Source organism: Hylobates moloch, unplaced genomic scaffold, assembly GCF_009828535.3.
Source record: "Hylobates moloch isolate HMO894 unplaced genomic scaffold, HMol_V3 SCAFFOLD_11, whole genome shotgun sequence".
Lineage (NCBI taxonomy): Eukaryota > Metazoa > Chordata > Mammalia > Primates > Hylobatidae > Hylobates > Hylobates moloch.
The window spans coordinates 133,856-147,112 of record NW_026652286.1 but is presented as its reverse complement, the minus strand read 5'-3'; the positions used below and the strand labels follow the sequence as shown (position 1 = coordinate 147,112).

At 45.4% G+C, this 13,257-nt stretch overlaps 1 protein-coding gene across 2 annotated transcripts in view; it reads left to right on the top strand.

Moving 5' to 3' along the window:
• PTPRJ (protein tyrosine phosphatase receptor type J) overlaps positions 1–13,257 on the top strand; it is a 187,628-nt gene that overhangs the window by 142,257 nt on the left and 32,114 nt on the right. The window contains exons 7-10 of one of the 2 annotated variants that reach the window (XM_032165926.2): positions 1,893–2,156; positions 4,526–4,783; positions 10,010–10,267; positions 10,962–11,240. In XM_032165926.2, coding sequence (XP_032021817.2) covers positions 1,893–2,156; positions 4,526–4,783; positions 10,010–10,267; positions 10,962–11,240 — 1,059 coding nt within the window. Of the gene's footprint in view, positions 1–1,892; positions 2,157–4,525; positions 4,784–5,533; positions 6,709–10,009; positions 10,268–10,961; positions 11,241–13,257 lie in introns of those variants that run through there. The other variant, XM_058446819.1, reaches the window with a different exon arrangement.

Sequence of the window (13,257 nt, the reverse complement as noted above, 5' to 3'; positions counted from 1 at the left end):
CTAACGTGGGAGTGGGTGGGGAGGATGCGGCCATAGGACAGGCCGCCTGACCTCATGAGGCCTGCAGTGACCTGGCAGGAGTGGCAGGCGGGAGGCTCTCTGGTGAGGAGGGCTTGGATTCCAGAGGGTGGGTTAGTTGGAGGAGGAAGAAGGGGCTCCTATGTGGGTGTGGTTGGCAGTGGTGGGGTGTCCTGCACACGGTAAGCTTGCGTGAGAGAGTGAAGGGGGCTGAAATCTGGTCTGTGCGCCCTGTATCAAGTCATGCACCCAGGGCTGGGTGCGGCCAGGGGAAGGGCCCTTTGACTGATTTGCTAAAAGGACTCGTGGATTCGTGTGGGCCTGGGGTCCTTGCTTTTTAAAGCAGTTTGAGCAAAAGCAAAGTAGTAGTGATTACATCTCAGGCTCTTGGTGGTGTGAATTCACACACATCCTGCTTTGCGTTGAACTGTCTTCATGCTTGGTAAATAATCATCATAGTAGCCTTTCCCTCTCTATAAGGGGCGAGTGTGTGTGTGTAGATAAGTCTTAGTCAGTTTGGGCTGCTGTAACAAATGGCCATGCATTAGATGGTGTAAACAATGAACATTTATTTCTCAGGGTTCTGGAGGCTGAAAGTCTGAGACTGGGGTGCAGCATGCCTGGGCTCTGGGTGAACACCCTCTTCCTCTTCTGGGTTGCAGACTCCCTGGGTCTTCACGTGGTTGAAGGGGTGAGGGAGCGGTTTCTCTCCAGCCTCTTTGATAAAGGCACTAGTACGTACCATTCAGGAGGGAGGTAATTCATGACCTAATTACCTCCCAAAAGCCCCGCCTCCTAAAAGCATCACATCAGGGGTCACGATTTCAACACAGGAATTTTATGGGGACAGAAACATTCAGTCTGTTGCAACACACACACACACACACACACACACACAGATAAACAAACACACATTTCCACCCACCCCAGAGCACCCTGCACTTTTCAAGTGACTAGTTAGGTGGGGCAGGGTTAAGGAAACCATCAGAGGACATTGTTGAGGCACCCAAGACTAGCCCACGGCAGAAAGCCACCTCTAGGGCTGAAGGGCTAGAGGAGGACGGGGTGTTTCTGGAGCCCATTGAGAGCCGGGGCAGTGGAGGACACAGCTGTGTCGGGACAGGAGGCCCAGAGCAGGAGGCGATGGAGGAAGGCACCGACTCCTTTGTCCTGTGGCCCTTCAGGGGCCTGCCCATTGGCTCATGGTGGAACCCGGTCACAGCCCATGTGGCAAGCCCCCCCGGTGATGCCTTGCACAAGGTCAGCCTCCTGGGCACAGAGCAGGTGAGGGAAGGGCAGCGGATACGTCGGGAGGGTGGAGTGGGCAGGTGGCGAATAACTGGCACTCGGGTTATCTTTTCTTGAGGTTAGGATTGCTCTCCCAGTTTTATAGATGAGGAAGCTGAGCTCAAGTGGTTTTCCTGCGGCCCACCTGGGTGTCATAGCAGAGTGAGCCCTGGAACCCAGGCCTGCCTTGTCCTGACTTCTGTGATCTTGATCTCAGGTGATCACACAGATCGCAGTGTTCGCTCTTGCATCATGTGTGTTTGACAACTTTTCTAGGTGCCCCTGGCCCTAGGGTAAGACATGCATAGAGCCTAAGTCGTCATTTAAGTCAAATCTCTCAAGTCAACTTACAAAAAGGAACAAAGAATAACCCTGCAGGTGCCATTGCCCAGGCTGTTTCTTCACTGCCCAGTGATGCCTGACTTGGGCTGGGACCCTCATGCTTTCCTAGCCATGGTTGATGGTGCAGAGGAGGAAGGAACACTCCCCAGGAGAGTTTCCTGGGCTTGGCAGCACGCCCTGATGACCTCTCCCTCCCTCTGCCTTGGCCGTTCTGTTTATTTTGAACTCCTCTTGTGTTCTCACAGATGCTATTCAGGTTTTTGACGTCACCGCTGTGAACATCAGTGCCACAAGCCTGACCCTGATCTGGAAAGTCAGTGATAACGAGTCATCATCTAACTATACCTACAAGATACATGTGGCGGGGGAGACAGATTCTACCAATCTCACTGTCAGTGAGCCTCGCGCTGTCATCCCGGAACTCCGCTCCAGCACCTTCTACAACATCACAGTGCATCCTGTCCTAGGTGACATCAAGGGCACGCCCGGCTTCCTCCAAGTGCACACCCGTGAGTTCATGCCTGGCTCTCGCCACCCTTTCCTGCTGTCCTGCTACGTGCCAGGCCCAGACACAGGACGCATGATGTAATAATGGTGACTGTCGGCTGACCACATGTATGCTCACAACAGCCGTGTGACGTGGTTGGCAGTAGCCTTATGTTATAGATAGGAAGCCGAGGCTGAGAGAGGTGCTAGACAGGTGTCACAGCTGGAAAGTGGCAGAGGTGAGATTAAGCCTCTGGTGTTTCTCGCCTGGAGCCTGCGCTTATAACTCTCTTTCCAGTGTGGAGGAGACCTAGAGTGAATTGATACAGGGAGACAAAAATGACCTGGTATTCGTATCCCCTTGTGTCTTGGGTGCTGACATTATAATGAATCACTGGCACAGCTGTATCTCATCTTTGTTTGTTTAAATGTCCCTTAAAAATAAGATTTTATGCAGCAAATAAAAAGCTTTAGGTTTCAAAGAAGGTCCAATAATGTAAAATAAAACAGTAATGGTGCACTAGTAGTACAGTGGTATAATATTGATTATATACTATTAAACAATAGTAGTGACACCAGCACTGCATTTTGCACTGTGCCATGAGATTTATAGACACTGCAGTGGCTTCCAAGGTAGGTAATGGGGTCCCCTTTTACAGATGAGGAAACGACACCCTCATGGCTAAAGTTTGCCCAAAGCCACAGAGCTAGTGAGTAGCAGAGCAGGACTTGAACCCAGGGATGTGTGGCTCTGGAGCCAGGGCTTATCCCACAAGAATGTCCATTCCTTCGCAGGAAGCACGCCTTAGCATTCTTATAGATGTAGTTTGGACTGGATCTTTGGGAAAATGAAATATGCATTTCTTTACCTTTTACTCTTTTACTATTTATTAGTTAGGATTAGGTTCAGCCACGAATAACACCACCAAAAACAACAACAAAAAAACCCAAGTATCCATGGCTTAAACAAGACAGGAGTTTATTTCTCTCTCCTGTAACAGAAGCCCAGTGCTAGGCAGGATGGGGATGATAGAGGTTATCCAAGGCTCAGTTGCATGAAACAGAAACTGTGAGCTATTTTTACCAAAAGGGATTTATCCTGGAAATTGAGGTTTTGCAGAATCATTGGAAGAGCTGGTGTATTAGTTTGCTAGGGCTACCAGAACAAGTACCAAAGGCTGCGTGGCTTAAACAACAGAAATAGACTTTCTTATAGTTCTGGAGGCTGAAGGTCAAAGATTAAGGCAGCGGCAGGTGTGGTTTCTTCTGAGGCCTCCCTCTTGGCTTATAGATGACTGTCTTCTCCCTCACGTGGTTGTCCTTAGTCTGCGTGTGCCTATGTCCTCATCTCCCTTTATAAGGACACCAGTCTTCCTGGGTTAGGGCCTACCTTCATGACCTCACGTTAACTTAATTACCTCTTTAAAGACCCTGTCTCCAAAGACAGCCACATTCTGAGGTCTTGGGGGTTAGGACATAAACATACACATTTGGGGGTGAGGGAGCACAAGTCAGCTCATAACAGCTGGGGAGCAGGCTTTAGGCCTGGCCCCGAGAAATGACTCCCAGACTAAGGCTGCAGAACTGACCCCCTGGAGAGTCACCACCTTGGTCACAGACAGCAGAGGGAGGAATCAGGAAGTCTCTGCTGTAGTTGCGGGATCCAGGGGTGTATGTTCTGAGCTGTGATCCTGGGATCAGGAAGCTGCAGCCACCGCTGAGGTGTTGGTTCTGGAGCCAGGCAGCGTGAGCTCCAGTCATCCACACTACAGGTATAAGAAGGAGGAAGGGCAGAAGGTCGTGCCCCACCCTTAAAGGACACTTCCTAGAAGTCACCCAGGACCTCTGCTCATGCTTTGTTGACCAAAACTTAGTCACATGCAACATCTAGCTGCATGGGAGCTGGGAAATGTGGTCTTTGTTTCCAACAGCCATGCACACACAGGGCTAAAAATCTGGGTGGGTATGATGAAGGGAAAATGGGGGAATGGATTTTGGGGGTCAAGACCGGTTTTCTGCTGTCCCTCCCTGAACAGAAGCTCTGGGAGGCTAGTAATGCATTCAAGATAAAGCAGCCAGTGTGGCCAAGGTTCTCCTCCAGAGCCTGAGCTCTTGACCACAGGAGCTGACGCCTCCTCTCATTTCCTGTGAATGACTGTGTGCAATGTAAGCACAGAGCTTCTGCACTCTCATGATCAAGTGCTCTCTCCATGGCCAGAAACAGCAGTTTCTGAGGGGCTCATGTTGTAGATGATGATACAAAGAAGACAGAGAGAGGGATCAGGTGTCCTAAGTGCACATTTCATCTCAGTGTAAATATTTTCTGAGGTGGGGCATCCCTGTCTCCTGGAGAAATATATTTTTAATTTAGTTGTTTACTTTCTTTGCATAGCCCCTGTTCCAGTTTCCGACTTCCGAGTGACAGTGGTCAGCACAACAGCGATCGGCTTAGCATGGAGCAGCCATGATGCGGAATCATTTCAGATGTGTATCACACAGGAGGGGGCTGGCAAGTCTTGGGTAGAAATAACCACCAACCAAAGTATTATCATTGGTGGCTTGTTCCCTGGAACCAAGTATTGCTTTGAAATAGTTCCAAAAGGACCAAATGGGACTGAAGGGGCCTCTCGGACAGTTTGCAATAGAACTGGTAAGCAAATAGGCTTTTCTGTTAAATCATCATGTTTCTTAAAGGAAATCAGTAAAATTAATAAACATAATGTTTCCAAATATTGTTTTTCTTTTAATTATCTAAGAAAAAACTTTAAAAATTTTCATAACACTAATGCTTATTTATTATATGAAATACAGACAAGTAAGTAGAAAAAACTTACATGGAAACCATCAAGCAGAGATAATCACTTTTGATGTATGACATTTTACAATTTTTAAACATATACATATACACAAATATATGTGTGAGTATACATATATTTAATACACACACATACATATATATATATATATATATTTTTTTTTTTTTTTTTGAGACAGTCTTACCCTGTCACCCAGGCTGGAGTGCGGTGGCATGATCTTGGCTCACTGCAACCTCCACCTCCTGGGTTCAAGTTAAGCGATTCTTGTGCCTCAGCCTCCTGAGTAGTTGGAATTACAGGTGTGCGCCACCATGCCTGGCTAATTTTTATACTTTTAGTAGAGACAGGGTTTTGCCATATTGGCCAGGCTGGTCTTGATCTCCTGATCTCAAATGATCTGCCCACCTCAGCCTCCCAAAGTGCTGGGATTACAGGTGTGCACCACTGCACCCAGCCCACAAATACATATTTATTTCTTTCACAAACATTGAGGCCATCTGTACATGTGGTTTTATAATCTGCCTTTTCCCCAACTTGCCAATTAATTATGAATATTCTTTCCTCTTAATACAATATTTCTACAGGATGATTTGAACACCTGCCTGGAATTCCATCATCTGAAACAGAGTTGGCAGATAAGAATGGCCCCTATGCCAAATTTGGCTCACTGTCTGTTTTTGTAAATAAAGTTTTATTGGGTCACAGCCATGTTCATTTGCTTATGTACTGTCTATGGCTACTTTGGTGCTAGAATTGAGGAGTGGTGACAGAGAATGTGTGGCTTGTGAAGCCTGAGATATTTATTTTCTGGCCATTACAGAGAATGTTTGCTGACCTCTGGGCTAGATCAGTGGTTTTCAAATTGTGGTCCAGGGCTCTCTGGGGACCCCTAGGTTCTTTCAGGGGGTCTCCGAGGTAGTATTATCATAACAATACTAAAATGTTATTTGGCTTTTTCATTCTCATTCTCTTTTGGAGTTTTCCAACTTTGATCCGATATGGGATGACATTGTCTCTCTGAGGGCTAATGGAATATATGCTGTGGATTCTTACATTTTAAAAATTTCTTCATTTTAAATCCCTGATATGGTAAATATTAATAAATGTAACCTATGTAAATACAAATTCTCTGAGAGCCTTAATAACTTTTAAGATGGTAGAAATTAACTACTGTGCTGTGTCGGGCAGGTGGACTGTTCACAGTCTTTCCTAAACAACACTGTGATGCGGTACTTTGTTAGTTCTAGAAGGCTAATTGAAATTGATGAAATCATTTTATAGTCAGCTACGGTGGCCTGCACCCATAGTCCCAGCTACTTGAGAGGCTGCGGCAGGAGGACTGCTTGGCCCAACAGTTGCAGACCAGCACCAGCCTGGGAGACCCTGTCTCAAAAAAAAAATTTTTTTTTTACAGAAACAGTTTAAATTATTAAATTGTTTCTAGGCCTACAGGAGAAACTTCTGGGAAATCCTACAGAGTAATGTTCGTTATTGTTGTTTTAAAATTTTGAAATAATTGTTTTTTGGAAAGGTTGAAAAACATACAGTCTTCCTTGATCTTAGATTCAAGATAGTTGAAATCTTTTATACAGAGGGTAGAATAAAGATATACCTAATGTAAATGACGAGTTAATGGGTGCAGCACACCAACATGGCACATGTATACATATGTGACAAACCTGCACATTGTGCACATGTACCCTAGAACTTAAAGTATATTAAAAAAAAAAAAATATATATATATATATATAAAAAGAAATGGGACAGATTCCTTGAAACACACATGAAATGTGTTAGGCTTTTGAGATTCTCCTTGAAGAAGCTTCTTCAACTGTGCTGGTTGGGTTAAGCACCGATAGTCACTCAGAGGATCTGCTTCTGAAATAAGGGATCTACTAAAATGCATCCCTCAGATGAAATGCAGTATTCCCTTTGCAAATCTGCATTTCAGACTGTTGACATGAAGTCTTAACGTCAACATGTTTCTTCTGTACTTTAAGGATGTGGATAATGGTAAGAGGATCACCACTGAGGGAGATGCATGATATTGTGCTACTTGCTATTGCCCAGAACTTACTGTAACAATAATATAATATGCTGGGGGTCTGCAAAGTGCTGAGTGCTCTCATACTGTATTTTACATTTTTAACACAACTTCATGGAGCAGGTGTTATTAGCATTTCTGTCTTACAGAGTAAGAAATGGGGGCTCTGCGAACTTAAGTAACTGGCCCAGAGTGACAAGGTGGCAAACTGACCTGTGTCAGCTGTCTAAGACCAAGTGCTTAACCACCATGTAGATTGACACTTTGATGTAGTATAGCAGTAAAGTTTAGTATTAGTGAGGAGAAGGCATCTCTTTTACTATAGTTTATTATGAATATTCTTTCCTCTTAATATCAGTATTTCTACAGGGTAATTTTAACACCGCCTGGAATTCCATTGTCTCAAAGGATCCATTTCATTCAATGGTCCCATTGAATGAAAGTCAAGAAGGCTTGCTATAAGATCTCAACTCTTAGGGGGGTTACCTTTCTATTATCAAATAACCTTTATTGTTGTTGGGAAAAGTCAGCTTAACAGCATTAAAAGCAATTTCGAAAAAAGGAAACGAATAGTATATGATCCAGTAATTCCAGTCCTATGTATATCTCCAAAAGAATGGAAAACAGGGCCGGACAGTTATTTGTACATCAGTGTTCATAGTAGTAGCATTGTTCACAGTAGCCAAAGGTGGACCCAAGATCCCATCAACAAATGAATGGATAGATAAAATGTGGTTCATCCATACAACAAAATACTATTCAGCCATAAAAAAGAAAAGAAATTCTGATTTATGGTACAACATGGATGGAACTTGAGGACATTGTGCTAAGTGAAATAAGCCAGACACAGAAGGACAAATACTGGATGATTCCACTTACATGAGTACCTAGATTCAGCAACTTAATATTCTACAGAAATTAGAATGGAGGTTACCAGGGGCTGTTCAGAGGAGGGAGTGGGCATTATTGTTTAATGGCTACAGTTTATGCTGGGGGTGATGACAGTGTTTTGGGTACAGGTAGTGGTGATGGTTACACAACATTGTGAATATTGATGACACCGAATTGTACACTGACAAATGGTTAAGATGATGAGTATTATGGTATGTATGTTTTACCACAATAAAAATGAAAGAAACAAATATCTCTACTTTTCTAACCCAACCGAATTCCTTTTCTCTCTGTGTCCAGTCATACATTTTGCTTGTATTACTGTAATTATTATACAAATACTTTTATTTTGTATTTGAATTTTTTTTTGCTCAGTGTATACCACAGCTTTCCCCTATAGTTAGCATGGCCTTCACGTTTTTAGTGGCTAAAGAATATTTCATCATGCAGCCAGATCACAGTGCCCACAGCCCTCCCCATGTTATTGAATATTTAGGTTGTTTCTAGGTTTTTATGTTTATAGGCAAAGGCTGCCTTTCATGGTCTTTTGTCTGTGGAATCCCTTTGACATCAGGAATCTGCTGGTAGGAAACAAGGCTCCTCCCAGTGGCTTCTCTATAAGGAGAACCCACTTAAAATTAAAAAATTAATTTTGGAGTAGATAGTACGTAAACATGGCACAATTTTTTTTTTCTTTGGACAAGGTGTTTGCAGTGAAAGCATTTCCCATTTTTGTCCCCTACCTGCCCCTTTCCTCTCCCTGGAGGTGACGTTTGTTGCCAGGTAAAGAGAGACAGGGTTGAAAGCCGCGGTAGAAAATAGGCCCAGCCTCCGTGGTTACTTCCAGGCCTCGATGTAGGGCATCCCTGGTGCGAGTGGCTGAGTGGGCCGCGGGAGATGATCGGAGGGAGACTCCACTTGTGACTCTGCTGTGAGGGTGCAGGGTGTGCCTGTCTTCCTCCCTTCCTCATCCGCCCTCAAATGCTGAAACTCAGCAAAGGTCAGCTCTCCATTTCAGTTTTCCTCTTGGTATGTAAGGCTGTGTCACGGGAAGATGTTTCCTTCTGAGTGACTGATTTAAAAAACACAACAAAACAAAAGAACCTCTTTATTGAGATATAATATACATACCGAAAAGGGATGTATCCTCAGCGCATAGCTTCATGAGCTTTTACAAACTGAACACATCCCGTTACCAGCACCCGTATAAAAAAACCGAATGTGATTTCCACTTCAGATGACCTCTTGAAGGGCTTTTTTTTTTTTTTTTTTTTTTCTTTTTTTGAGACGGAGTTTCGCTCTTGTTGCCCAGGCTGGAGTGCGATGGCGTGATCTTGGCTCACTGCAACCTCCGCCTCCTGGGTTCAAGTGATTCTCCTGCCTCAGCCTCCCAAGTAGCTGGGACTACAGGCATGCACCACCACACCCGGCTAATTTTGTACTTTTTTTGGTAGAGGCGGGGTTTCTCCATGCTGGTCAGGCTGGTCTCAAACTCCTGACTTCAGGTGATCCGCCCGCCTCGGCCGCCCAAAGTGCTGGGATTACAGGCGTGATCCACCGTGCCTGGCCTTTTTTTTTTTTTTTTTGAGACAGAGTCTCATTCTGTCGCCCAGGCTGGAGTGCAATGGTGTGATCTCAGCTCACTGCAACCTCTGCCTTCCGGGTTCAAGCGACTCTCGTGCCCCAGCCTCCCGAGTAGCTGGGATTACAGGCATGTACCACCACACCCAGCTAATTTTCGTATTTTTAGTAGAGACGGGTTTTCACCATGTTGGCCAGGCTGGTTTCGAACCTCTGACCTCAAGTGATCCATCTTGGCCTCCCAAAATGTTGGGATTACAGGTGTGAGCCATTGCACCCAGCCTAAGGGCTCATTTTTAAGACAACAACAAAGAACTGGAGAACTGGTAAGATAAACTGGGAAGTTCATCTGCGTTGCAGAAGAGCTAAAATCCTTGAGAGCACTGAGTGTGTGCATTTCTCAGCTCAATTTTGGAGTGTGCCTTTTGTGAACTCATTAGAAAGCGTAATGGCAAAAGAGCAGGTCCTCTCGACAGCACTTGGAGAGGAAGCTGGGCGTCATGATAGTAACAGTTTTCCCTTCTCCTTCCTTTCTTCTGAGCAGTTCCCAATGCAGTGTTTGACATCCACGTAGTCTACGTCACCACCACGGAGATGCGGCTGGAGTGGAAGAGCCCAGACGGTGCTTCCGAGTGTGTCTACCATTTAGTCATAGAGTCCAAGCATGGCTCTAACCACACAAGCACGTATGACAAAGCGGTCACTCTCCAGGGCCTGATCCCGGGCACCTTATATAACATCACCATCTCTCCAGAAGTGGACCACGTCCGGGGGGACCCCAGCTCCACTGCACAGTACACACGTAAGTCTTTTAGGATGCCCTTCTAAGGAACAGCCTCTCTAACCGTCTCTTGGAGGAGGCACTGGTTAAATGATGGCCAGTGTGCTTGTGGGGTCCAGGTTGACTCTGAAACTGCTGAAGTTGAAAACATTGGTCTCAGCAACGGTTCTGCTGTCCCCATGGGGCACTTTCTTCAAGCTATGTGCACTTAGAATTGTCGTTAGAAGCAAGAAGTGATTCCTTGGGAATGGAGACTGAAACTGTTCTAGTCATTCCTTGAGAATACAGAGTAGAGAAGGGTCACCTTGTCATGTTGGTATTGGAAGACACTGCCTAGATGAGGAGCTTTGCCTGCAACAGTGAGGGAGGTGTTTTGCGAATATTTGAATTAAATACATGGTAAAGATGTTAGTTTGTAATATGTTTTGAGTATATCTATTAGATTTAAAAAACAGATTAGAAATTATATCTTAAAAATATATTTGAAATAAACTTGAAGTATTAAAAGAAGCCTAAATTAAACTTCTTTTGAGATTTAATCTGTATAATTATTTTCTTGATGTGTTTTTGGGACGTTTTCCATCTTTTGAGCCAGCAAATACTAGCTTTATTCATTCTTTCTAAAACGAGCCAGGCTATTTTTGGATATAGTAAATAGTCCTGGAATTCTACTTAATCTGTGCTTTTACATGAATTGCCTTTTTTTAAAATCAAGGGCCCAGCGATGTGTCCAACATTGATGTACGTACCAACACCACAGCAGCAACTTTAAGTTGGCAGAACTTTGATGACGCCTCTCCCACGTACTCCTACTGCCTTCTTATTGAGAAGGTTGGAAATTCCAGCAACGCAACACAAGTAGTCACGGACACTGGAGTTACTGAAGCTACAGTCGCTGAATTAATACCTGGCTCATCATACACAGTGGAGATCTTTGCACAAGTAGGGGATGGGATCAAGTCACTGGAACCTGGCTGGAAGTCCTTCTGTACAGGTGAGTGTAGCCCCAGCTGCCTCTTGGACTCCTCCCTGAGTGGTGCTGACCTTGCAGGTCAGTCCTCCCAGTCTGTAGTTTGGTTTTGTGTGATGTGCAGTGATGGACATTGAGCTTTCCGAGGCATCCTGTTAGCTTATCGGTGCTGTCTCGATGCCCTCATCATTTCTGCATTCAATAAATATTTATTGAGCGTATACCATATGCCAGTCAAGTCCTTGCCTTCTTGGAACGTTTCAAAGGAGGAAGTGGGATGTTTATCTAGAGGGCTCAGGAAAGGCCTCAATGACAAGGTGACTTTTGAGCAGAGATCGGAATGAAGGGAAGGAGCCAGCCGTGTGGATATCAGGGCACGAGAGCATTACAGGCAGAGGCCTGTGCAGAGGGGCCTGTGCAGCATCACCACCGTGTCTGGAGGCGGGAGGAAGAGCAGGAGGCAAGGGTGGGCGGAGTGGACCCGCAGGAACAGGAGGGTGTAGGTGGGAGGTGAGGACTGAGTGGGGCTGAGCCGGGATGTGGATGATGTCTGGCATGGGTTTGTCTTTTGTGCTGGAGAAGATGGGAAGGTTATTGTTGAAATGATGCCCAGCCTTTGCATCCTTCTTGATCCTCACCTATCTCACAACTCAAAATGTGTGATAAAGGGAAGAGCCCTCTGTGTAACTGAGGATGCATTCAGGGCAGCCCAGGGAAGGCTTTGCAGACAGTGGTGGGCACTTCTGCTCACAGTGCTGACTGTGGCACCTTTATCACTCAGCACCCGTGCACTACTCATTTTCTGCCCTTCTCGCTCCTGCCTCTTCCCTTTTTAGCCCAGGCCATTCAGATATGTTCAGGCTGATTTAGAAGTGATGGTCTCATGGGATCAGCCTCCCTGGTAGTGTAGGAGCTCCAGCCTTGATGGCCTGTGGCTTTTCAGTGGTGAGTGGGGTGGCCACAGAAATCCCTGCAGCTTTGGGTCACCTCTGCTCCATCCCACCTGCTCCAGACACCCATCTTTGATATTTGGGTGCCTTTCATTGCTGATATTTATCTTAGCTATAGTTATTTGTAGCCTATAGCAAGAGAAAAACTGTATCTGAGCATTTGTGACTGGGTGTGGGTGGAACAGGAGCTGTAAAAGTGGGTGCAGTGTTCAGGTTACCTTTCCAGGCCCTGGGTGGTGAATGTGGGAGTTGCACTAGGTGCCTTGGTAGAGCTTCTCCTGCTCTAAAATTCTGTGACATTCAATTAATGATAATACTGTCTTCCAGTTGTAACATGGAGTTTTCCATTTACATCAGTTTGATGTTAGTCCTCAGTAAAAATCTATTGGCCCTCAGATAGAGACAGATAACACTGTATTTTGAAGATGAGGAAACTGATGCCATTTACCATTGATGATGCAGTATGTTATGTGAGTAGAGAGTGTCTTGAACTTAGACTTAGAAAACCTGGGATCTAGTTTTGGCTTCACCACCTGCCCCATCATCATCAGCCAGTTACTTAACCTCTCTGAGCCTCTGTGGATTTATCTGCAGATGGGACAGTATGGGCCTCACCTGTCTCAGAAGGATCATCAGGAGGACCTTGGCTGGGCCTGGTGGCTCACACCTGTAATCCCAGCACTTTGGGAGGCCAAGGTGGGTGGATCAGGAGGTCAAAGGATTGAGACCATCCTGGCTAACATGGTGAAACCCCATGTCTACTAAAAATACAAAAATCAACTGGGTGTGGTGGTGCGTGCCTGTAGTCCCAGCGACTTGGGAAGCTGACACAGGAGAATTGTTTGAACCCGGGAGGTAGACGTTGCGGTGAGCCGAGATCACGCCATTGCACTCCATCCTGGGCGACAGAGCGAGACTTTGTCTTAAAATAAATAAATAAAAAAAAAAGGTCCTCATGATGAGATGGTGCAAGTGAGGAGGCTGCTACTGCTCACAGGATGATACAGCTGACTCCCGTGGAGCCCTGGTCTCTTCCAGGCATCTTTCTTGGTGCCTGACATCATAGTTCAATTTACTCTTCAAAGAGTCCT